This window comes from Dipteris shenzhenensis, chromosome 18 (genome assembly GCF_047967505.1).
Source record: "Dipteris shenzhenensis isolate YYH24624 ecotype China chromosome 18, Dip_SZ_1.0, whole genome shotgun sequence".
NCBI classification, from domain to species: domain Eukaryota; kingdom Viridiplantae; phylum Streptophyta; class Polypodiopsida; order Gleicheniales; family Dipteridaceae; genus Dipteris; species Dipteris shenzhenensis.
The window spans coordinates 18,851,617-18,877,179 of NC_141613.1; the positions used below are offsets into that span (position 1 = coordinate 18,851,617).

Consider the following 25,563-nt stretch of genomic DNA (forward strand, 5'->3'; position numbering starts at 1 on the left):
GCTCTAGAGTTCCAATGGAACTCATTGGATTTGCCATGCTTTAGAGTTATAGGGGAACTCCATCGTATACCATGTAGAGTTCTAGGGGGGCTCCATTTCATTTGAACTAATTCCAAGCATCATCTAAGATGATAAAGGAGTTCACCATAATGTTGGAAGGGTGATGATGTAGGATTGTGTCTCCGTCCAAATAAATTACCCAAGTGCATGATGAGACAATGTTCAATGTCATCACTCTAGTGTGTAGAGGAAGGGCCATAATGGTGGCAGAGCTCAAGCAAACTACAACTCCATCCAAATAGGACCTTTCAAGGATCTTTTAAGCACTCGTAGAGACTAACCACAATGCACGAAGGGCTTCACAAGGACCTTCACCAATGGTGGTTGCATTAGCTCCATCAGACATTAGCATCTTCATGTAGCATAGTGGTAAAAACTCATGAATGACTAATGGATGTCGTGTGTTGATGTCCCCATTCATCTTGGTAAAAACTGATGAATGAGTACTAAGGCTACTTATGGAAGAAGAGTAAACTAGAGAGAAAGAAATACAGATTTATGAATGTCTGTTGAAATCAATAAAAGCATATGAGCCCAAACAAAACTGAATTCAATCATGGAGATACATCCCCGATGCCCATGGGGGGAATTGGGGATGTTGAGCACACCTCCAAGAAACTACTAATGATGAAATGAAGAGCGCTAGAGATAGATGTGTTGTGAAATTTTCAAGCTATCCCTTTGACCTTAGCTTAATTGGGGTACTCCACCTTAACACCTAAGAAATTAATTGAATTTCTTAATTGAGTTAAGATTGGGTAGATGGGAAGGAGAGCTGCTAAAATTCATGGAGGAATTAGTTGAGAAGCAAAGTGCTGGCAACCAGTTGTCCGGGTGTAGTATCTATCATACAAAATACAAAACATCACTTGTATTTTTAATTTGATGGCCCTTGGATAGGTGCGGGCAGCAAAGTACTGTGATAATCTGCACCTTTTGGCTTTCCTCCTTTTTTTCCCTCCAGTTACGCTGTCGCCAGAACAAAGACTGATTGTGGAGATTATTATCTATAAAGGTGTTCATATTCTTGCAATGTTAGCCCGAGAGATGTTGAACGTATTATATTGGCCTTGCTACCCTAAACCTTGCTTTGCATCAACGCATCATCTCTGATCTCGTCATCACTCTGATGTGCGATCAGCTTCTGTAGAAGCAAGTCAAGTTTCCTAGGCCTCTTGTAATTTCTTAGAAGTAACGAGGAGCACACCACACTCACAGAAGATAAAGCCATGGCTGCTCCAGCTACCCAAGGAGGCAGACGTAGCCCAGTGAAAGGGAATAAGACTCCTGCAGCTAAGGGCAGTCCAAGAATATTGTAAGCCATCGCCCAAATGTAATTAATTTTGATCCGAGCAAAAGTCTTTTTCGACAAATGTATAGCTGTAATGACATCTTCAAGGTTGCTTCGCATCAGTACTATGTCTGCCGCTTCAATAGCTACATCTGTGCCAGCACCAATTGCCATACCAACATCTGCAGCTACCAGAGCATGGGAATCGTTGATTCCATCCCCCACCATACCTACAGTTTTCCCTGTCCTCTGCAAGACAGGAAACAAGAACATCTTCAGCATTAGATCAGCATACTGGAATTCATTTTAAAATCTGGATACGTGCCTAAAGCTCCAAAAATTGACGGCAATGTGATAACCCAAAATGGGGTTTTTATGCCAGTGTTCTCTCTCTCTCTCTCATTTCAATTTCCCATGGCCCTGCCTCTGAACGTGGTAGGAGGATTAAAATTTTCCCTTCATTTTTCCCGATACTTTTGGTGAGCACATTGCACAAGATTACCTCCATACGCCAGTGGTGGCCGATCACCCTCTTTGGGTCCTAGGGAAAGCCATAGGTATATACTTCATTCTTCGCTTCCAGACTTGAATCAGGAGACTTATATATTTTCTGGAGCACCTTGGATTTAACGCAGTCCACAAGGTATGGGCATTCTATTTGACATTCAGAAAGTGTATGATTAATTTCGATCGGTATTGTTTAATAGTTGGTCTCATCTTTGGATCGATAGGATTCAGCATTCTACTCATCACAGTATGATCTGCAAAGGTTGAGAAAAACATTTTGATAATGTTAGGTTCCCCTTTCCCCTTGTAGCATAGTCTTTTGAACATTTTCTTAGGGCACCCAAGACTGGATTAGGAAAGTGAATGAACTTTGTAGATTACACAGAGACTTTCCTAGAGAGCACAATCCACAACCTAAAGCTAAACGTTTACATCAGCCATGGTGATATCCTTCTTGGCATCTTGTGCCTAAATCATGGTTGGGTCTAGCTAAGTAGGTGGATGAGGTGCCCTTATTTTCCTACACCACACGGATTGGCAGGATGCTTCAGATGGACTCGTCGAGGTGGACCCCTTTGAGGGAGAGACATTGGGTGACCCAGAGAGTGCCCCATGATGTGCGCTCCAGGTTCTGGACATGGTTGTGGTCCAGCTTGCAGCCGAGGAAGATCTCTTACTTCTTCTGGCTGGCCAGCCCATGGAGGCTTGCCCATCAGACCGTGGTTGGAGCAGATGCGAGTGAACGGGTAGTGCCATTGTTGCTCCGATGGTGCCATGGAGACTATCCCGCATTGCCTGTGGAGCTGTCATAGCACAGCAAGGATCTGGATGGGAGCCCTCAGGATTATGACACGTATGCAGAGTCTTCATAGAGACTACACCTGGGGGATGGTGGCTTGGTTGATAGAGGGAGGACATGCGTTTCAGATTGATGAGATCTCCCCAGCCTACCGGATACAGGGTCAGAGAGTATTACCCAGGTCCTTTTGGCAACCACACGGCATAACACATCTTGATGAGGGTTGCAGTCATATGGTTGGACGGAATACTGAGCATTATTCTAAACTGCTGTCTAATGTCATCTCTCAGAATGGTGTACCCTAGAATGAGATCCAGGTGACTGGAGCTTGCCAAGTTACAGTTTTTATTTAAATCGTGGATTTATTTGACCCAACTTAAGGGCTTAGCAGGAATCCTGCCTTGTCTATTGGGAGTCCTTCCATTTCTTGCATGACTTTCCCTGCGATTAGACTTCCAGAGAAAGAAGAGCCAAGGTGGACCTCCTCCCCCCCCCCCCCCCCCCCCCAAAAAAAAAAAAAAAGAAGAAGATTCTTCTTGGTCTGTGAACCCTTGGTTGCACAAAATGGCAGCTTGTACTCCAAAGCAGCGTAAGGCCTTCATGGTTTCACAACTTTTTACCAAGATAATTTCACAACAGATGGTCAAACCTATGGTGCTGGTGGAGAAGGTTCAAGTCAAAGCTCTAAGCTTCCAGAGCAGGTACATCCGCAGTACGTATGGGACAGGCGCCTTGGTAGAAAGGCAATAATTCTTTAACCTGTTTTTCCATCTCATTTCACTCCATTCTAGAGAGCATGTACATAAACTTGTTTACTGCAAAGCTCCAAAAGTATAGGATCTATTTTGGGTCTTTGTTGGTGCGGAAGTTTGCAAAATATTCAATATGAGAGTACAAAAATTGCCCATGTCCAACCAACCTAAGGAGCATTTCCAGGCCTCTTGTGACCAATTTTATATGCATAAAGGCCATCATCTGGCTTCAGTATGTAGGACAGAACTTCATGGTCATCCCCTTGAAATCCATACTATATTTTCGAAAAACTCTCAGGTGGTCATATCTTAAAGATTGTGTCTATGGATCACATATAAAATGCAAATAAACACTTCCTAGCAAAAGAGTGGAGACCTGAATCTAGGCATGCTGACAAGGCATCTTACCGACCGAATAAAGCTAGGAAGTTGTGCTGTTTGCAAGGTTTTTGCATATATAAAGGTTGGGACCTATCACTGTCTACAAACGTTGAACAGTAAAATTATTCATGTTCTCCTCATGGTCTGAGTTTTTGCACCATCAAGCATACTCCTAAATTGGATTTAGCTCTTTTGCATTCCAAAATGACAATTCCCCTCAACATCATTCTATGGGGAAAGGAAAGGCATCCCTACCCTCCACAAAGATGATTTTAATTCTTGTTGGGCTTCATCCAGAGATGGGATGATCTTGAACCACTATACAACAAAGGCATTTGCAGTCATGCATCACTGCACTTAGGTCGAAAGGAAAGGAAAAACCATGTTTGTCTTTGGTGCAAGGTCTCCCTATTATCATGGAAATCATGTGCACCTCCCTACGACTCATGGCTTGTGTTATGCTCTAGCCGAGATAGCATGACCTCGGATAGATCGGTGGGCATTTTCTCTTAGATGACCAACTTTTGTAATAGTTAATGTGCGTAATTGAAATGGTCAAGAGAAGTAACTACCAAGGTCCTAGGTGAGGGTGGAATGGCATTGACTAGGTAGTTCTGAGTGCTAAGGCCTAGGTGCACCTAAATGTGCAATAATGCCAAGGGGCAAGTGGTTTTTAATGTGCCCCAAGAGAGGGGTAAAAAGGTGCACCAAGTGGAGAGGCTAAAATGTTGACATTTGGCAAGGAGAACTATCTAGGGAAATGAGGGTCTCATGGATAAGCATGAAAAAATAACGAAGGAAAGAATGAATATCTGACGATCTGCTATCCATGAGAGTTTGGCTGGGTGGAACAATCGAATGCCATCGCCCGTGATTTGTATCCACGTTGGAATAGAGCTTCGTAAACTAGAGATAGAGTATATGATAGTTGGTATCAGAGCTCAAGGCAAGGAAGAGATCATGGGAAGAGCGACGAGCTAGGTGAGGCGTTGACGAAGAGATCGATGGAAAGCTGACGTGCTGAATGGGAAAATGGCCACCGTGGCCTACGAAGGCTGTGCGTGAAGGGACTAGGTGGACGGACAGCAGGCGGCGGAGATATCAGCGGCTGGGGTCGACGGGCTCTATAATGATCATCGTGATCTTCACAGAGTATGCGGAACACAATTGAAAATTGAGCCCAAAGGCGGTTAATTGAATTATCTGTACGTGACGAGGTGGCGTGGTGGTGACGGGAACCTTACGTTTAATTACCGTCAACGAAGAAGAGATTAGATATTCTTGTCGATTGACGGTGCAACAAGGACCAACGTAGGAAGAATCGCCGTCGCCATTGTCTGCCAAGTCTTCGTGTCTAATTGGCGTTATAGTTCCAGAAAGTCACAGGCGAGTGATGACAGGCTGTCCATCGGTGGTAGCAATGATGCTGAGTCATTGAGTGGACTTTCGCAATTTTATCGCTATTTCTTTCCAGCCATTGGGCGCTTGGTATCTTTAACAAGGGAGATCAATTGACGTTTCGAGGAGAAATCAGGGAGCCCTTTCTTTCCATACAGTTTTTTTTTTGTTTTTCATATGGTCCTGTTATTTCTGCACTGTAGAGAAAAAAAAAAAACCAGGAAAGCAGAACAGAAGTGAAGGGTGTATATATTGGTTGTTTGGGTTTTAGAAAAGACTGAAGAAAAAAAAAAAAAAACCCCATCTTCCATTGTGGAACTATGGAGGCAGAAGGGCAGAATTCTAGGGTGAATCCTAGTGAGTCTAGAGTACAGTCTACACAATAGATGTCACATCAAGCAGCACCTACTTTGATTGGTAGGATTTCGATATTAGAAGATGCTTTACAGCAGATTATGAACCAGCAGCTTCAAGTGAATGCTAGTCAAAATGAGATCAGGGAGATGGTGCAAGCCTTGTCAGCTAGACCGTCTAGAATTGATAAGGGCAAAGCTCCAGCAGAGCCAGAGCCCAGTATCCATTCATTAGAGCGCGCAAGGGTCAAAGTGCCTAATATCGCTAATTATAGACCGGAGAAGTACGCTGGTCGGATGACCGAGCGCAGCTCTGATGTGATCGAGGTTTGGTTACACAAGTGGGAAGAAGCCTTCGCCATTTGTGAAATTAGATCCGATCTAAAGAAAATCTGCGAGGCCACACACCTGTTTATTGAGGCAGCGGACAGATGGTGGATAAAGCAACAGAAGGATCAAGTTGCTCCAACCACCTGGGAAGGGTTTAAAGCTGAATTCAAGAAACACTTTCTCCCACCTGATGAAGAATCCCGAGCTTGGGATGCTTATAGAAATCTTCGTCAGAGGAGTCTGTCAGTGGCAGAGTAGACTGACAAATTCAGGGAATGTGTCATGAAAATAACAGACCCTCTCCCTATGTCGGTTCAGTTAAAAGACTATATCTATGGACTGAACGACAAAATCAAAATGGAAGTTTGGGCTAAATATGTGACTACATTAGATGAATCTATAGCAGTAGCCCTGAACTATGAGGATGCCAGAGGCAGATCTGGTGGATTTGTGCAGGCAGAGACTCAGTATGAGTACGTGAAAAAAGGGGGATTTCCGAGGAAATGGGTTTCAAAGACAAGTCTCTCGCAGCCAAGTGGCCAAACCAAGCAGGTGAAGCCGGTTGAAGGACCAGTAAAAACAAGTACCACCGTTGGGGTGAAAAGGAAAATAACTCCAATGGCACCCCGGGCTTGGTCAAAGTCCTCGTTGACCCCTGAACAAAAAGAGAAAGCTAGAAAAGAAGGATTGTGCTTCGGCTGCCTTCAGCGACATCAGTGGAAGGATTGTCCACTGAATAAAGACCGTCGCACGGCTAATATGATAATATCTGAATGCGACGTAGAAATGCAGGAGAGTCCCAATACGGAACATATGCAGATGCAACTGGCGGGACCTTCTCAGAGGTTAGTACCTTGTTTGTTATGTGTATCTGTTGCTAAGTTAGTGACGAGCGCACCTGATAACATCCTATCTAAGCCCGCAGCAACGGGGTATACGGCCTTTAATGATACGGAGTTAATTAAAATGAAAGGGCAAGTGGCCAGTCATGATGTCATTGTGTTATTTGACTCGGCGTCAACTCACAATGTGATTAACTCCAAGCTCGTGAAGAGGCTGAAATTAAAGACAAGTCCATCTGACTATGCGTATACAGTCAGGATGGCAGATGAAAGTTCAACTGAAGTATGGGACCAAAGGGTTACCCAGTTGGAACTTCGGATTCAGGACTATGCTGAGAAGCTTGATTTTGAAATGACCAAGCTTGCTCATGCAGATATAGCCCTGGGTATGGCGTGGCATTCTAGGAAGAATCCAGCCATTGATTGGAAAAAGCACGTATATCAATTCAAGATGAATGATGTGCCTTATGTCTTACGAGGTGAAAAAGATATACCTCAGGGACCGTTGGTTTCCGTGATGGAAATCAGAAAAGTTCAAGTAGAGTTTTTATTCCTTTGCACAGCATCGGTAGAGCCGGTGGATGATTCTTCGGCTAGCACTGATGTTACGCAAATTGGTGAGATGGCCAAGCTGGCTAATCTTATAACAGAGGAGTTCTCTGAATGTTTTAGGGATGAACTACCTTATGGGTTACCTCCAGAGCGGAAAGTTCAGCATAAGATTGAACTGATCCCGAGGGCAAAACCTGTAAATAGACCTCCCTATAGAATGAGTTTTGCTGAAGAGGCGGAGGTGCGTAGACAACTGGAAGAATACCTCAAGTTGGGACAGATTCAACCAAGTTTCTCACCTTTTGCTTCGCCAGTGATATTAAAGAAGAAAAAGGATGATACGTTTCGCCTCTGTATAGATTACAGAGCAGTGAATAATATCACTGTTAAGCACAGGTATCCAATGGCTCGGATTGATGATTTGCTAGATGCATTACATGGAGCCGTGATTTTCAGTAAGATAGATCTTAAGTGTGGCTACCATCAAATCCGGATTAGAGCCGAGGATGTGCATAAAACCGCTTTCAGAAGTAGGTTTGGTCATTATGAGTTTTTGGTAATGCCCTCCTTCGGACTTACCAATGCTCCAGCGACCTTCGTCATGCTTATGAACGATTTACTACGTCCATATATCGGAAAGTTCGTAGTACATTTCATTGACGATATCCTGATATTCAGTAAAAGTATTACTGAGCATCGTGAACACTTAAGAGTAGTGTTCAGTACTTTGAGGAAAGCCAGTCTCTATGTAAATAAAAAGAAAACTATACTATGTATGGTTAGGCTTGAATATTTAGGGTTCATAATTACTCCACAGGGGGTAGAAATGGATCCGAAGAAAGTGGCTGCGATACTAACTTGGCCAATCCCTCAAAGTCTGACCGCGTTGCGATCATTCTTGGGATTTGTCCAGTTTTATAGAAGGCATATCAAAGGATATTCCGGAATAGTATCGCCATTGACTGATCTGACCTCAGATAAAGTACCTTTTATTTGGGGACAGAATCAACAGGAAAGTTTTAACACCATAAAACAAGCTGTGGTCTCAGGACCGGTGTTAAAAATAGTTGATCCCCAGAAACCGTTGTTCCTAGAAACCGATGCAAGTGGCATTGCGGTAGGAGCAGTTCTCCTTCAAGAGGGAAGGCCAGTAGCCTTTGAAAGCAAGAAGCTTTCTCCCTCTCAAAGGAATTGGCCAACTCATGAATTAGAGTTGTATGCTGTTATCCATGCTTTGAAAACATGGAGGCATTATTTGTATGGTTCAGAGTTTTATGTGGATGTAGATCATGATACTCTGAAACATTTTTGTAAACAGCCTGACTTGAGGGGCCGCCAAGCTAGGTGGGCAGAGCTCATGCAGGAGTTTAATCTAACGATTCGGTACCGAAGAGGAAAAGACAATAAGGTGGCTGATGCGTTGTCTCGCATTATGCACAATCTGAGTTTCACGGTATTAGAGAGTGCTCTAATGACCAAGATAAGAGAAACTCAAAAGGTGGACGAGTTTGTCCAGAGCTTATGGCCTAAAGCTCATGTGTTAAAACCCGAGGAAAATGAAAAGGATGACCTGGCATCCAGAAAAGGCCAAACTTATGCAAGATATACCATAAGGGATGGTATGCTAGTTAGAAATGGCAAGATTGTAGTACCTGGTCAGAATGATCTCAGGCAGAGAGTCATTCGACAATGCCATGATAGCCCGTGTGCGGGACATCCAGGAGTCGAGAAGACATATGATCTCGTGAAGCGAGATTTCTTTTGGCCAAAGATGAAAAAGCATATTCATGAATATGTGACACGGTGTTTCTCGTGTCAGGTAAGTAAGGCCGAGCGGGTGAAGCCACCCGGACTTTTACAGCCCTTGGAAATACCACTAAGTAAGTGGGAGAGCATTTCCATGGACTTTATTGTAGGGCTACCTGCAACACAAGGAGGATATAATTCTATCCTTGTGGTGGTTGATCGTCTAACCAAGATGGCTTACTTCATTCCGACTAGAGAGTCTGTTAGTGCCCCGCAAGTGGTGGATTTGTTTATTAAACATATATTTCGTCTGCATGGATTGCCTAGATCCATAGTGTCAGACAGAGATGTCAGATTTACCGGTCATTTTTGGAGAGCGGTATTTGAGACACTGAGGACTGAGTTGGGAATGAGTAGTGGGGATCAAACGGATGGTCAGACGGACTTTAGAGGATATGCTGAGGGCATATGTGTCATTGAGGCAACATACATGGGACAAGTGGTTGCCATTGTTGGAGTTTGCCTACAATGATAGGAAACATTCCTCTACCGGGTTCAGTCCGTTTGAGCTGAACTATGGTTATAGACCAGCCAATCCGACTATAGTTGGAGTACCTCAGAAAGTGCCTAGTGCCGCGAACTTTGTAGTTCAGATGCGGGAGATGCTAGCACTTGCGAGAGCTAATATCCGTCAGGCTATGGATAGAGCCAAGGTGTATGCGGATGAAAATCGGTCTATAAGAGTATTTAAAGAAGGAGAAAAAGTTTTTCTCAGAGTTCCTTCGCACTCGAAGTCGTTGACTTCAGGAGAGTGTGCTAAGTTATCACCTCGATACTGTGGGCCGTGGTTAATTCTAAAGAGAATAGGCAGTGTAGCCTATAAATTAGAATTGCCACAGGGGTGTAAGGTGCACCCGGTTTTTCATGTTTCGCGCTTAAAGAAATTTTTGCATACAGGTGACTCACTAATCGAAGGTGTGGTTTTGTTTCAGGAGATAGAGGATATTGCAAGGCGCCAGCCAACAAGAATCCTAGACCGAGGAACAACGCAGATACGAAATCGGAAGATACCCACGGTGTTGGTTGCATGGCATGGTCAGCCTCTATCAGAAGCTACCTGGGAATCCGTATACCAGTTACGGAGAGTGTTCCCAGATTTCATCATCGAGGACGCTGATGCTTGAAGAGGGAAGGAATGTTATGCTCTAGCCGAGATAGCATGACCTCGGATAGATCGGTGGGCATTTTCTCTTAGATGACCAACTTTTGTAATAGTTAATGTGCGTAATTGAAATGGTCAAGAGAAGTAACTGCCAAGGTCCTAGGTGAGGGTGGAATGGCATTGACTAGGTAGTTCTGAGTGCTAAGGCCTAGGTGCACCTAAATGTGCAATAATGCCAAGGGGCAAGTGGTTTTTAATGTGCCCCAAGAGAGGGGTAAAAAGGTGCACCAAGTGGAGAGGCTAAAATGTTGACATTTGGCAAGGAGAACTATCTAGGAAAATGAGGGTCTCATGGATAAGCATGAAAAAATAACGAAGGAAAGAATGAATATCTGACGATCTGCTATCCATGAGAGTTTGGCTGGGTGGAACAATCGAATGCCATCGCCCGTGATTTGTATCCACGTTGGAATAGAGCTTCGTAAACTAGAGATAGAGTATATGACAGCTTGCCTCTTCATCCTCCTCATTTGGGGGTGTTGGATGCAATGGAAAGACAACAAGCTGAGAATGCAATGGAGTGTACTTTGCAAATGGATACGAGAAAGTACAATAATGGCCAACATATGGCCCAACCAACTTAGGACTAAATGTCCCAAGAAAACTAACTAGGAGTAACCACTAGGTGTCCCTAGTGGACTAAATGTCCTAACTAGCCTACAAGGCCATACCAGGGCTAAAGGAGTAACCAACCCCCCTCCATGATATGGCTGAAATATCTTGGATACATCTCAGGGATACTTGGAAACTAAATCATGGTTGCACTTGTTCATCCATGATGGATATAGCAACCTATGATAGTACAAGGAAAGCAGAATCACGTAACAAAAGGTACGAAGTGCAACGTTTGCCAAAAAGTTTCGAACTTGTGATAGTAGAGCCATGTGTGAAGAGATCTGCTAAGTTATCCTTTGTTGGAACATAGCTGACAATCGCTCTCCAACATAGTGATAATGAACCTCTATGTACATGGTACATGCATGAAAGATAGGATTACATGCAACTGCCAAAGCACTCTAGCTATCAAGGTAGATGAGGACTGGTAAAGTCGGATAGACATCAAGATCTGCACATAGCTTACGGAGCCAGACACACTTCACAGTAGCTGTAAAGGCTGCCCTGTACTCAGCTTCACAACTAGAAGTAGCAACTGTAGACTGCTTCTTGCTTAACAAGAAATGAATGAAGAGCCAAGCATGAAACAATTGCCACTGCGAGACACCCCCGTGTCTTAACAACCAGCCCAGTCAATGCCTGTAAAAGCATGCATAACCAGTGAAGACTTATCATCACATAACAGTCCCAAATACTACGTGCCTTTCGAGTATCAAAAGACCTGTTTCATGTGTACTGTGCTTGTGCATGAACCTGCTTAACTGAGAAACTGCATATGGCAGATCAGGCCTAGTGTGACATAAATAGATAAGGCAGCCAACAGGCTGGTGGTAAAGGGTGGCAATTAAATGAATCACTCCATTTTTGGAGAAGAAACGGAAGCCAGGCTCCAAAGGTGTCGAAACCGGCTTACAATCTTCAAGTGATGTGGAAGGCTCTGACTACCTCCTTGATCTCCTTTTCTACCTGGGCCTTCCATTCTTTGAATTTCTCATAAGCCTGAGATTTCTTGGCCAGACAGTATATCCAAGTCATTCGACTGAAATCATCCACAAATAAAAGAGAATGGAACCAGCGAATGAATTTGTTAACATTGGGCCGCAAATGTCGGCATGAACCAACTCGAGAGGCTTCTTGGCCCGTGATGAGGCCTCCTGTGGGAACTTGTCCCTGTGTTGCTTGCCCTCCAAGCAAGCCCTGAAACACGATCATTGCTTGCAATCAGTGGATGTCCATCCACCATTTGGGACTTTTGCATCTCGGCGAGAGTGCCATAATTGACGTGACCAAACCGCTCATGCCATAATTTGGATCTGCCATGGTCCCCGTGCACCAACAAATTGTTGAGCCGATATAGCCCATCCTCCTCGACGCCACGAGCCACCACCTTTCCATTTGCCTTGGATGTGACAATGACTTTGCTGTCGTCAAATAGGGCCGACATGTTGTGTTTGTCCATCTGGCTGCCACATAAAAGATTCTTGCAAAAAGTCAGTAGAGTACATCGGAAATCAACTCCTCGTTTCTTGCAGTCGTGATGAATGGGATACTACCAACATGCTTCACAGGGCATGTCCGATTATCCCCCACAGTGACCTTGGAGTCAGGATGTGTACCTTCCATGGTCTTGAACCACTCCTTGTTGAACATGTGCTTTGTGGCTCCACTGTCCACGTACCAACGTGTCTTCCTTCGCTCATTGAGCAATACTCGGTAATGATAAAGAGAGTGCTGGTAGTGACGTTGCCCGATTCAGTCTTTGGCTGCTCCTTGGCTTTGGACTCCTCCTTTCGCTTAAGGTCTGCCTTCTTCTTGCAGCATTTCTTAGCTGAATGACCAAGCTTTTCACAGTAGAAGCATTTCATCTGCCTCTTTTTCTCTACATCCTCGGTCTTGTTCTTCTTTGGAATCTTCGAACTTGCATTTGCCTAGCTTGTCCCTTGCCAAGCGTCCGATTGATTGAATAGTTTTTCCTGAGCGTCTTCCTACAATAGTAAAGGGCCAAGCTCTTCGAAGGTGAGAGGCTTGGTCCTCTGTCCTGCAGTGACTGTCGTCATGAAACTCTTGAAACTGCGAGGTAGCTTGTGAAGTGTTAGCAAAGCTAGATGACTTGAGTCTACCTTTTGACCAACTACTACGAGCTGATCCCTGAGCTGATCCCTCACCACCTTGACTTTCGTCGGATGGTCATGAACATCGTCTCCCTCACTCATATCCATATTATATAACTGATGCTGGAGGGTGAGGATCCGAGACGTGTTATTTGTTTTGTATAGATCCTTCAGGATGGCCCACGCCTCTACAGACGTCTCCGCCATCTGAATGTGGAAAATTACTGCATCTGCCGTCATCCCTATCAGCATGGCTAGGGCTTGGGCATCTCTTTCTTCCCATGCTGCGAGATCGTCTACATCTGCTGGAATCAAATTCTTTCTTTCTTGTCTAGAACATCCTCAGGCAACACCCTTCACGAGCTTCCACAACTTCCGAGCCACGAGATGGCTCCAGATCTTCACTTTCCATATGGGATAGTTCGTCCCATCCAGCTTCCCAGACTCTCCAAAGTTAGGGATGAATAAAGAAGGAAGATAAGAAAAGGAGCAAGGACAAGCATGGTATGAAGAGGCTATAGATGGTTCCTTCTCTTCCATCTTTGCTGTAATAGCAAACGGCAAACTGAAAATGAACTTGCAGTAGAGAACTTGACCACACAGCAAACCTGAATGTCGATTGGAGTCGCCTTCTTGCTGAGGAACTCCCTTCTAGAGCTGGAAACCCTGCTTTCATACCATGTTGGAAATAGGAGGATAGAATCTCTCACACCTTTCACTCCAATCGCAGCTCATACAACACTCAGTAAACTAGATAGATGATCACACTCATACACAAAACCTTTTACAAGAGAGAGAGAGAGAGAGACAAAACTCAGGTATGTATTCGTCCACGGAATGTGGGATGACAAGGCTCAGAACTGAGCACAAAAGACAGCAAAGGTTGCTGACACAAACTGAGCACTCTCCTCTCCTAGCACGCTGCATGGATGCAAGGCTTTAGGTGTAGTCTTGATGAAGAGTGAGGGGGATTGGGGGGGCTATTCCAATCCTGGGCAGAAAAAACCAACTAGCAGGGGGTCCGGCCCCCTGCTGTAATCCCGACCTGTAGGGCTCCACCGACCAGCCTTGGTCGGCCCTCTTTCTGGCTGACCTGGCCGACCCAGGTGGGCTTGGGCCAGCAGGCCTATATAAAGGCCCATGTGTAGTGCACATAGGCTGCTGATGCAGCACAAACGAAGCAACCTCCTGCTCCAGAAGGCGCCCTCCATGCTGCACCATCATGCTGCTGTTGCGTGGGTTCCAGGCCAGGTAGGTCTTCTGAACCCCCTCCCCCCTCAGCCCCCTATAGTCTCCTGCTCCCTTGTCCCCTCGAATCGGCGGCTCACAGGTGGGGACACTGACATTCTAACAGAAGGTCTCTACATTGATGGTGACAGATGCTTCAAAGTTGTGGCGAGAGATTCAGTCACACTAGATATTCCATCCTAGAAGCCATGCGAAGATCTGAAGTGATGCATGAGCTAAGTCTACCCGACTTTATGGAAGGCAAGCAACATCGGGATTTGTTTTTGATGGTGGCCATGAATTTGGGTTGATGCCTATGGAGTCACCCGCTAGAGCAATGTACTCTCCCACGCCATCGACAATTTTGGTTGAATGACATGGATCTATACTTTCTCCAATAAATCTTAAGCCTTTCACAAATTCAAGGGACGGAGGTTAGAATGTGAGACTGGGAAGAAGTTAAAGATGCTTTGCACAAACAAGAGGGGTGAATTCACGTCAACCGAATTTGACAACTACTACAAGCGCCATGGGATCAAGAGGCAGCTGGCGATGGCAAGGACATCCCAACAAAACGGGATGGCAAAATGAAGGAATTGTGGGAATGTTCAGATGGGACTGAGCATTGCAGGGAATAACTTTTTCATTGAAGAATCCAAAGCCTATATGCTGTACAATCTGGGAACGTGGAAGTTGGTGGTCGGCCGGGATGTGGTCTTTCAAGAGACAGCAAGAGGAAAGCCAAGTATCCCTGAGATCACACTTCGATGATGAGAACCGAATTCGGTTCTAGTACGAACCCAAACCTTGGATCAAATGATGTAGAGTTAGACTCGGATCGGGAATCCAAGAAGAGGGAAGTACTAGCAAGGAGATTCGGAGACCGTTTTGGTGTAGACGACACTGGAAGATTCTAGGAATGCCGACATCCCAGAGATTAGTTCTAAGGGGATAGGAAGGTCAATTCGACTTTTAAAACTACCAATAGTGAACTACAGTCTGAATTGTCAAAGGGCCGAGATCCTTTAAAGAAGCAGAGGACAATTCGGATTGGTAATCCACATTAGAAATTGACATGAAATCCATTGAGAGGAATCAGAGTTCAGATCTGGTTTCAAGACTAGCACGACAAAAAGTCATAGGGATGAATTGGATACTCAGTGGATATACAAGGCCCAATACAAGTTTGATAGGATATTGAAGAGTATAAAGTGCATTTGGTGGCCAAAGGGTTTGCATAGACCGAAGGTCTTGACAATGAAGAGACATTTGCTCCATGATTTCACTGGAGACGATCTGGACTATGATTGCAATGGCCACCCAAATTTCGGATCCTGGGTAATAAGGTGTGCGAATTCCAGAAGGCATTTAATGGGCTGAAACAAGCTCCACGAGCATGGTACTAGAGGATCGATGACTACAAAAGAAGCGGACTGATTTGAAGTTCATCAATGCAAACCTGTACCTCCGTTTAGAGGGGACATGAAATTGACAGTCGGCGTGTACGTGGATGGTCTAATCATAACTAGGGATCACGAAGATAAGATTGAAGCTGTGAAGACTCTGCTAAAGATAGAGTTTGATATGACCAACCTCAGTTTGCTTCATTACTTTCTTGGCATAGAATCCGATATAAGCAAGGCAACATGTTCATCTCCCAAGTGAAATATTGCCTAGAGATACTGAAGCGATTTCAGATGGAGAAATGCAATGCAAAAGTTACTCTAATGGAGGTCGTAGTGAAGTTGAGCAATGAAGATGCTACTCAGCCAACAGACTAAACTCGATATATATCGACAATTGGTTGAGGAGTGTACTATCTTTGGCAAATACTTGAACCGACATCGCATTCGTCATAGGGCTGCTCTGTTAGTTTGCATCAGCACCGAAGAAGATACATAGAAGGCTTGCCTTCGTGTGCTTAGGGTACCGCCGAATATAAAATCACTTATTGAACGATGTCCACAGGTATTATAATTCAGACTCGGCCGGAGACATGGCATTAGGGGAGAAATGGGGCCTCAAAAGGGCCTCGAATTAGTGTTTCCTAATTTCAAGGGATTAGAAAGTGATTTGAGGTGTACCAATGAAAGTGCTCTGAAGTGTGGGGCAATGGCATGTTGAGGTGGCATCTTGCATTTACTATGCTAGGTCCATAGGTGGTTTTGATTTGAAAAAGATGATTTTAGTTTGAAAAAGGGGAGACAATACATGGATTTTGGGACAAAAACCACCATGTTTGGGAGGAAGCACCATGTGCTGCCATGTGTCCCAAATTTGAAAAGGTGGGAGAGGGGATGCATTAAAGGCACCCCATAGAAGTCAAAAAAGGCGGCTCGGGATGTGCAGAGGAGAGAGAAGACACGTGCGCTTGCCACGTGTACACCCGAAATTTGGGCACCATTTGGGGAAGGGGGACATGCCCACCAAAAAGTAAATGCGCATTTTGGCTACTAGCAGGGATTGAACCTCTGACCACTTGACAATGGGACCCCCACTCTAACCACTAGGCCATTGAGCCAACTATGTAACTCTTCTCTGCCACGTTGTATCTATTCTAATATGACTTTTTGCTACTCCATCATAATTATTTCCAAAACCATGTATGGTCTACCAAAACCACCTTAGCCTCCATTATGACCCCTCCACATAGGATTGGATTATGAAAACTAATCCTTCACTAATCCATTTCTTATGAGGCCCTTTTGAGACCCCAATTCTCCCCTAATGTCACGCGGCGATCCACTTTAGGATATTGCTTTGTTTTGGGAGCTGGCACCATCTCATGGCTCAACGAGAAGCAAACTCAATGTGTCTCTGTCTTCAACTGAAGCAGAGTATCAATCAAGATATATGGCACCATGTGAGTCTTTGTGGATCAATTTCATCTTGGAAGATATGCAAGGTATCGAAAGTGATGAAGCTGTGGAGATCTATTGCACAATTAGAGTTATGTAGGGATCACGAAGAACCCGTTGTTCCATGTTAAGCCGAAGCACATTCATGACCACTTATTCTTTGATTCCTTGCTGCCCCTCTCTCAATCTAACACAGATTCTAAATCAGCAAGTGCAGGATTCGACTCCTCATGATGGCCATTTTCAGTCTGATTTGCCACAGCTTGATGATCATGCCATTGAATAGGCAGTTCCACAGGAAAGGGGTGTTATTAGACAGCAGAGAACAGTCCCTAGGTGGCTTTTGGATACTCTTAGGGACAGCAAGCAGGCTGAACCATTGGCTGCCCACACTAGAGGAGCACCAGATGCATGGCAATTTTTTGGATGTTGCTTTGCTTGCCACAGCCTGCAATGACGAACTCTTATGCCATAATTCACCAAAATGGCACATGGGAGTTTGTGTGACTTGCCTCCCGGTAAGCGTGCCATTGGCACTAAGTGGGTTTACGAATTGAATTGGAAAGATGATGGCGCTACAAAGCCCGTCTGGTTGCCAAGGGCCATGCTCAACAACAAGGCATTGACCTTGAGGAAACCGTCGCTCTCACATCACGCGTCACTACCATTTCATGCATCATAGCTGTTGCATCATACATGCATTGAACAGAGGGGGGGAGTTCACTTCTACCGAGTTCAATGGATTTTGCAAGCAGCACGGGATCATGCGGCAACTCACTATAGCTCGCACATTTCAGTAGAATGGAGTTTGCGACGTCCAGAGTTGCATAGCAATTGCCAACAACCCTGTGTTTTACGCACGAACAAAGCACATCGAGGTCCACTACCACTTTGTTCAAGAATTCATCGACAAAGGTGTCATAGAGTTGATGAACTGCCGATTGATGATGACATCTCGGATGTCTTCACGAAGGTGCTCCCCAGGAAGCAGATGGAACACCTCATTCGACGCATGGGGATCGGCCCACAGTTGTGTCATTGAGAGGGGGTGTTAGAATGTCACTGTCCCCACGTGTGAGCCCCCGATTTGAGCGGACAAGGGGGCAAGAAACTATAGGGGGCTGAGGGGGGGGGGGGAAATCAGAAGACCTACCTGGCCTGGAACCCACGCAACAGCAGCATGAGGGCGCAGCATGGAGGGCACCTCCTGGAGCAGCAGGTTGCTGCGTTTGTGGACTGCATCAGCAGCCCATGTGCACTGCACATGGGTCTTTATATAGGCCTGGCCCAAGCCCACCTAGGTCGGCCAGGTCCACCAGAAAGAGGGCCAACCAAGGCTGGTCGGTGGAGCCCTACAGGTCGGGATTACAGCAGGGGGCTGACCCCCTGCTGGTCGGATTTTTCTGCCCAGGATTGGAATAGCCCCCCCAATCCCCCTCACTCTTCATCAAGCCTACACCTGAAGCCTTGCATCCAGGCAGCGTGCTAGGAGAGGAGAGTGCTCAGTTTGTGTCAGCAACCTTTGCTGTCTTTTGTGCTCAGTTCTGAGCTTTGTCGTCCCACATTTTGTGGACGAATACATACCTGAGTTTTGTCTCTATCTCTCTTGTGAAAGGTTGTGTATGAGTGTGATCATCTATCTAGTTTACTGAGTGTTGTATGAGCTGCAATCGGAGTGAGAGGTGTGAGAGATTCTATCCTCCTATTTCCAACACCTTCATCCTCTATTCTTTTGGTAATTATTGCACATGTGGCCTTGGACCGAATAGAAGACCACACATCCAATTTCTGCAAGCTAGCTTATGGAGAGCAAACATCTGGAACGTAAAGGTACTTTCTCCTCTCCAATGGTGGTCTTGAATGACACCATTCCAATTCCCTTGATGGTAAGCTTCAGTTGTCTCCCACTGTGATGCTAGATCCAGACCCTACTTTGGAGAGTGCATGGGACCACTCTCGGGTCTTTCACGTGTGCTTCAATGCACCACTGTCTATGTACCAATCTTCATCATCGGATTTGCCAGGAGTGCCAAACATCTTTCAGTCACCTAGGCAACAAATAGATCGTACGTGCAACATTCGCTATTTCTGCCTTCGTTGGATTCAACTTGGATTTCTTGAAGCTGCTTCGTTGTGGACCCCCTTCTTGCTTCAATAGTCTCTAGCGAAGTGTCCTTATGTGCCCACGTTGAAGCTCAAACTTTGTGCCTCTATCAGATCTGGTCTTTTAAGACCTTAAACACTGATCTGGCTTGCTCTTGCCAGGTTTCCATTTGCCGATCCCTTTTTCGAGGAAGGCCTTGTCTCTAGATTTGCCATGTTTCTTCTCCCAAGCTTCCTCCTGCAAAGATGCCAATTCTTCGAAAGTAATTGGTGCTGACTTTGTCGTGCAGCCATGGCTGTCACGGACCTTCGGAAAGGCGTGTCCAACACTATTTGGCAATCTGGGACAATTGTGATTTCTGACCAGGTGCTGCTCTCTGACTACTTTCATCTTCGTGATGCAGTCCTGCACCAAATCTACCTCATCCATCTTCATGTTGTAAAGACCGGTCTCAAGGTCGAGTATGCTTGCTTTGTTGAACATCTCCTTGGGCGCCTTCCATGGTTCGGCCATTTTGGCCAATTGAATGTGAGGGAGGACAGCTTTCACATTAGTATTGATGACGATCGCCAAGCATAGTTACTAGGGAACGTGCACACCAATGGAACGTCAACCCCCTAGGGAACGGGAACGCCAAAATTCTAGGGGACGGGAATAGGAAGGGAATGCCACATCACTATACTCGTTAAAAAACTATCTGCTCAATTGCTTTTTAGATGTACAAAATCCCGATGATAGATGAATCGGGACTCCAAATTTGGAGTGAGAAACTTTGGACATAAACAAAGTCCTAATGATAGACAAGACTTAGGTTGGGGAACGGTATAGGGAACGTTCCTTAGACGTTCCATAGGTGTTCTCCAGCGTTCCGTAGCCATTCCAGAAGTCTAACGTTCCATAGGCGTTCCATAACCATTTCTGAAGGGAACACCGTTCCAGCGTTCCACAACTACGGAACTGGGTTCCTTGGCAACTATGTCGCCAAGGTCTCTACATCTTGCATTACCCAATCTTGCACTACAACCAGATCTGCTGCAGTGATCATTACTCCAGTGGCATTCTTGATGTCTTCGTGTCTCAGCTCTATTCCGGTGATAATTTGCTAAACTCCTCTGACAACCATGTGACTTCGGACCTTCAACGAGAATAGTTGGACCATCGAGCTTTCCAAACACCCCGAAGTTGGGTATCGGCAACCAGCTGGCATCTAAGGATGAACCTTTTGAGTTGGTGTGGATTCGGCACTTAATAGAATGACTGAGCTTTCTCAATTCAGGAGGAACTCCTTTGTTCAGCATCGCTGTAGACTGTACAAGAGGTTTCAGGAATTAGGCTCCAATACCATGTTGGGGAGCCACATTATATATGCAGCTTTGACGCTATGCTCAAAAAATTTGAAACTGCCTCCCGGGCTGCAAGAACCTGAGGGGACTAACGGACATTTTAGGGGCACGAAAGCATTCCTAAGGAAGCATATCATGTACGTTTTTGGGGAAATGTGATCTTCACAAACACTATGGGAATCAGCTTAGTCCAACATATGCCTCGAGGAGACAATGGGCTAGATTAGATAAAACCTCTCATGTGAACCCTGGGTTGATTTATTTGCAGCAGTAGTCATGCTGCAAGAGGGGACAACAGGATTTGTAAAGTGGATGAATTAAGTCCCTTCTCCCTTTTTGTCTCACCCTTTGTGGAGTAAGTGATGTTACTCTCCCCTTTTAGGTTTGACCTTCATTTAATCAGGGTACCAGAAGCCTAATCAAACTTTATAATTGTTTTGGAGCATCAGAATCTCAACCGAAAATACAGCTACTTTGAGAAAGAGTTCTCTAGGACACTGCATTTTAAAACAATAACATAGAAGTTCTTTCTCTTCAAAGCAAACTCAGGGTGGGAAGAGAGGAGCATTGTAACCACCTGTATGTCCTTAACCTTTTCAGCTTTTGTGCTGGGTTCTGCTTCAGCCAGAACATTAACTATTCCAACCTCCTGTGCTACAGCCTTTGCTGTGCCCCAGTTATCTCCAGTTACCATAATGCTCTGTATTCCGAGAGACTGCAATATCGAAATCACAGCGGCTGCTTCTGGTTTCACTGGATCTGATATAGCAATGATTCCAATGACCTCTCTATCGATAGAGACCAAGATGCCAGTGTGGGCCAGATTTTCAGTTTCTTGTAACTGCTGACATACTTCCTCTGAAATGGTCACGCTTGAATCTTCCATTAACTTTCGGTTACCTATAAGAACCTCCTTTTCTTGTATATTTGCATGCACACCCTGGCCAACAATGACCTCAAAGTTCTGGACCTTGTGATTCCAATTTAAATCTGGAGCTTCTCTTTGTAGCATTCTGGCATATTCAACTACTGCCCTGGCCAATGGATGCTCACTATTTACCTGCCAGTAGCTGTATATTCTTAAACCATGGTTTTGCGAGCCACTAACAAAATAATGAAAGTGAAAGTTATTCCAAGAAGTACAAAATCAAACACAACTACTTCACCTCAAGAGCAGCAACTAAGCTATAAAAACTTGGAAGTGACAAGTCTTTGAATAATTTTGTACCAACAACTGCTGGTCTTCCAATCGTGAGTGTGCCTGTTTTATCAAACACGATACACTGAACCTGCACTTTACATAACACAAACGGCATCAGAGCTGTACAGACAGGAAAGGGTAGATATTATTCCATCATTCCCTCCTTTATTGCTGACAATGACGTATTAGTCAGTGCAGGGAATTACCAAAGTTAAACAGAGTACCTTATGTGTGCTTTCCAGTGCTTGGCCACCCTTGATTAGGATTCCCTGTGAGGCTCCTTTCCCAGTGGCCACCATCACAGCAGTCGGGGTAGCTAAACCCAGAGCACATGGGCAAGCGATCACTAAGACTGAAATGCCAAACTGTAGAGCAAGCTCAAATTTATCCATAGAAGGAGGAACCCAGGACTTCGGGTATGAATCACATATCCCTGCAATGAACCATGCCAACCATGTAATCAAGGCTGCCAATACCACCTGCAAAAAAACCCAAATTGTAGAAAATTTCTTACAGACGAATCCACACAAATTACGAAGACTTAAGAAGGAAACAGAATATATTAATGAGCTTACAGAGCGCTTGTTGCCTCTACTTCAAATGTTTGAGCTGAAAATACTTGGGCGAAAATTGTGGAGGGTCTTCCAGTTCTATAAATATTCAATTTTAAAATTGAGGGAAATTTATCAAGGGTTTTAGTAGTTTTAATTAAACCAGAGACATCGCCTCTCTCTCTCTCTCTCCCCCCCCGAATCAAAGCACAGCAAAGGAACTTACGAATGGCACGAAGTACTGTGAGATTCGATCTGCATATTTTTGTACCGGTGCTTTTGCCATCTGAGCGGCTTTTACCAGACGTACAATCTGTGACAGAGCTGTTTCAGAGCCCACATGTGTTGCTTGGACATGTAGAACTCCACTTTCATTCAAGGTCCCACCAATAATTTTGTCACCCAACTTCTTCGGCACAGGACAGGCTTCACCTGTGATCATGCTCTCGTTAACGTAGCTCTGACCCCAAACAACTACGCCATCTGTTGGTGCTTTTCTACCAGGAAGAATCCTGATGATGTCTTTTCGCTGTATGAGCTGAGTACTAATCTCACGCTCTGAAATGACATCTCCATTTTCAGTTAGATTTACCAGAATAGCAGTGTTAGGTGCGAGTTCCATTAGTTTAGCAATAGCCTCAGATGTTTTCCCTTTTGCTAACACTTCCAGGAATTTTCCGAGGAGAATGAAGGAGATGAGCATGGCACTGGTCTCAAAAAAGTCAGTTTCCTTGAAAGTTTTGGAAGTTGCCGCACGCACTGCCGTATACGCTGAGTAAAAATAGGCTGCATTTGTACCAAGAGCTATTAACACATCCATGTTCGTGGAGCCGTGCCTGAGGGCTTTGCATGCGCCAACATAAAAGCGCCTGCCAAATATGAATTGGACCGGAGTGCAAAATGCCCAACGTAAAATCGTTCCTACTGACAACATATTCACTACTGTCATCTCCAGATGGTCTTTCAACACAGGAATGTACATGAAAACCATAGAGAGAAGAAAAACGGGCACTGTAAAAATGCAGCTCCATAGAAAAAGTTGCTTATACTCATGCATTTCTTTTCTTTTGTCCGGGGCTCCTAAATCTGCGGGAATATGCAAGCTTGCCTTGAAACCTGCCTGGCCAATTGCCTCTATAAAACATCGTGGACCTGTCTCATCAGGGTCATACGACACGGCTAGCCTCTGTTCATGGAGATCCGTCTCTACACATTTAACTCCTGGCAACACTTGGAGCGACAATATGACGACATTCATGTTCTCATCTGAACGCACGCCCTCTAATTGTAAATGTACCCTGTTACTTTCATGACCTGCGCTGATCAAGTCAGCTTCAAAGCCGATGTCAGCTACCACGCTCATGATCTGCCTGTAGTTGACTAGCCTAGGATCATACTGGACTTCAGCCTCCTCTGTTGCCAAGGCAACGACCGCTTTCTTTACACCATGAGTCTTTTCTAGTGCAGATTCAATGGACGTTGAGCACGCTGTACATGTCATACCTCTGATGCGCAAACGGCATGTTGTACTGGAGCACTGATTTGTATCGTCGTCGACGATTATGGCTGCAAAGCCAGCGTCTTCGATGGCCTCATGAATGGTACGTTCCTGCAAAGTTTTTGAAGATTTGTACGTTAAGGACAATTAAAATCGACGGAAAAGAACTGCAAGCTATCGCCTATCGCACTGTGAGCTTTGTTTGCCGTAAGTGGAGGTGCCGCTGCCTTGAAACGATTTGAAGTCCTACAAGGAATCTTCCCAATGATGTATACGGTTTATGGGATTGTCGTCAACACTAATCCAGAAAGGCGGACCTATGTTAACATGTGGATTCGCAATTGAGATAGGTAATGCCAAATTAATCTGAACTTCTACAGGTATTCTTGAAACAGACGCAGAAGCATTGCGCTTGCAGAATGGCGTACTTTATCGCTAGCTGTTACATAACCAATCAATTGAAGAACATGGACTGTCACATGAAATGGAGAAGTAATTTACGGCTAAGGAATTGCGAGGAACAAGAGGTCTGGGAGAACGATCTTACGTCCACAAAAGCAGGCCGGTAGACAACTTGCGCATTGTGTTGGAGAACTGAAACGCTTGCGTCTTCGATGCCATGCAGCCGCTTGACGGCCTTCTCGACGGAGCTGGCGCAGGCTGCGCACTCCATTCCGGTGACGTTGAAGGTAACTTTACGGAGCTCTGCTGCGGACGGATCTTTGTCAGGTCTTATAAAAGGCAGCGGCGGATATCGGGTCATGGAAGGGTAGCGGGGTCGAGGGACAAGAACGAGCTGAGAGTCATCGGTGGAGAGACGGGTGAGGCTCTCGGCACGCTCGAGAATTTCGACGTCGATGATGCGGCTGGCCATGGTTTGGAGCAAGAAGCAGCAGAGACAGGCTGATATCTCGAGTAATTCATGCAATGGCAAGGCGCAAAAACGTCGTGAGATTCACACAGTGCGCGCTTTGTGTTGCTGCTGCTGCTCTCCCACTTTGTTAACACAAATCGCACTGTGACATTCACACAGTTTGCAAACATACACTTCGCACAGTGTGAGAGTCACAGTGCAGATGCGTGCATGTGTTTTGCGAACTGTGTATGCTGCTGCAGATATGAGCTACTGCTGTGTGGAGCTGCAAGCAGCAGATGCAGCTGATATCTCGAGGAATTCATGCAATTGCAAGACCAAAAACTTGGTGAGACTCACAGGTCGCGCATTGTGTGTTGGAGCTGCTGCTGAGCTCCCATGTTGTTGTGCTGCTGCTGCAAATGTGATCTCGAGGTGAGACTGCAGCTACAAATTCACAAATGGGAATGCGAGTTTGAGAAGGAGATGGAATGAAAAGCGAGGAGACGGAGAAGAAGGAGGAGGAGGAAGATGAAAGGAAAGGAAAAGAAAACCAATGAAAAACATGGTGTTCATCTCAAAGGTGGCAAAACACACCTCATTTCTAACAAAATATATATAACAACTAAAGCAAAGCAAGAAAGAGTGAGTGGCTTCTCCACTTTAGTTTTTTGCCCCCCAAAAAAGTTCTCCCACATCTCTACCTGCTCCCTTTACTCTCCACCACCACCACCACCACCACCACCACCACCATCACTCCCTGCATCTTTCATCATCACCTCCCTCGCCACCATCACATCTCCAGCTTCCTTCCAATCACAGCACCCTATATCTTGCAACATCTGCCTTCGATCACCAGACAGTGAGCCATCAACAACCATGTAGCGATGACCCGTCTCTCCTCAATTCCCTTGGTGGACCTACAGGGCCACATGTCGCCCTTTTCCGTCGAAAATCGGGAGGATTCCG

At 45.2% G+C, this 25,563-nt stretch overlaps 1 protein-coding gene across 1 annotated transcript; it reads right to left on the reverse strand.

Annotated features, from left to right (window-relative positions):
• Positions 1-879: 879 nt before the first annotated feature.
• Positions 880-25,175, reverse strand: LOC147890902 (putative copper-transporting ATPase HMA5). Its single transcript, XM_087389595.1, has 7 exons — positions 24,951-25,175; positions 24,289-24,644; positions 22,470-23,852; positions 21,917-22,171; positions 21,658-21,780; positions 21,069-21,551; positions 880-1,600 (listed from the first exon to the last, which is right to left on the reverse strand). Exons 2-7 carry the CDS (start codon positions 24,613-24,615, stop codon positions 1,139-1,141), a joined length of 3,033 nt encoding a protein of 1,010 aa, XP_087245721.1. The 5' UTR covers positions 24,616-24,644; positions 24,951-25,175; the 3' UTR covers positions 880-1,138.
• Between the last annotated feature and the right edge of the window lie 388 nt (positions 25,176-25,563).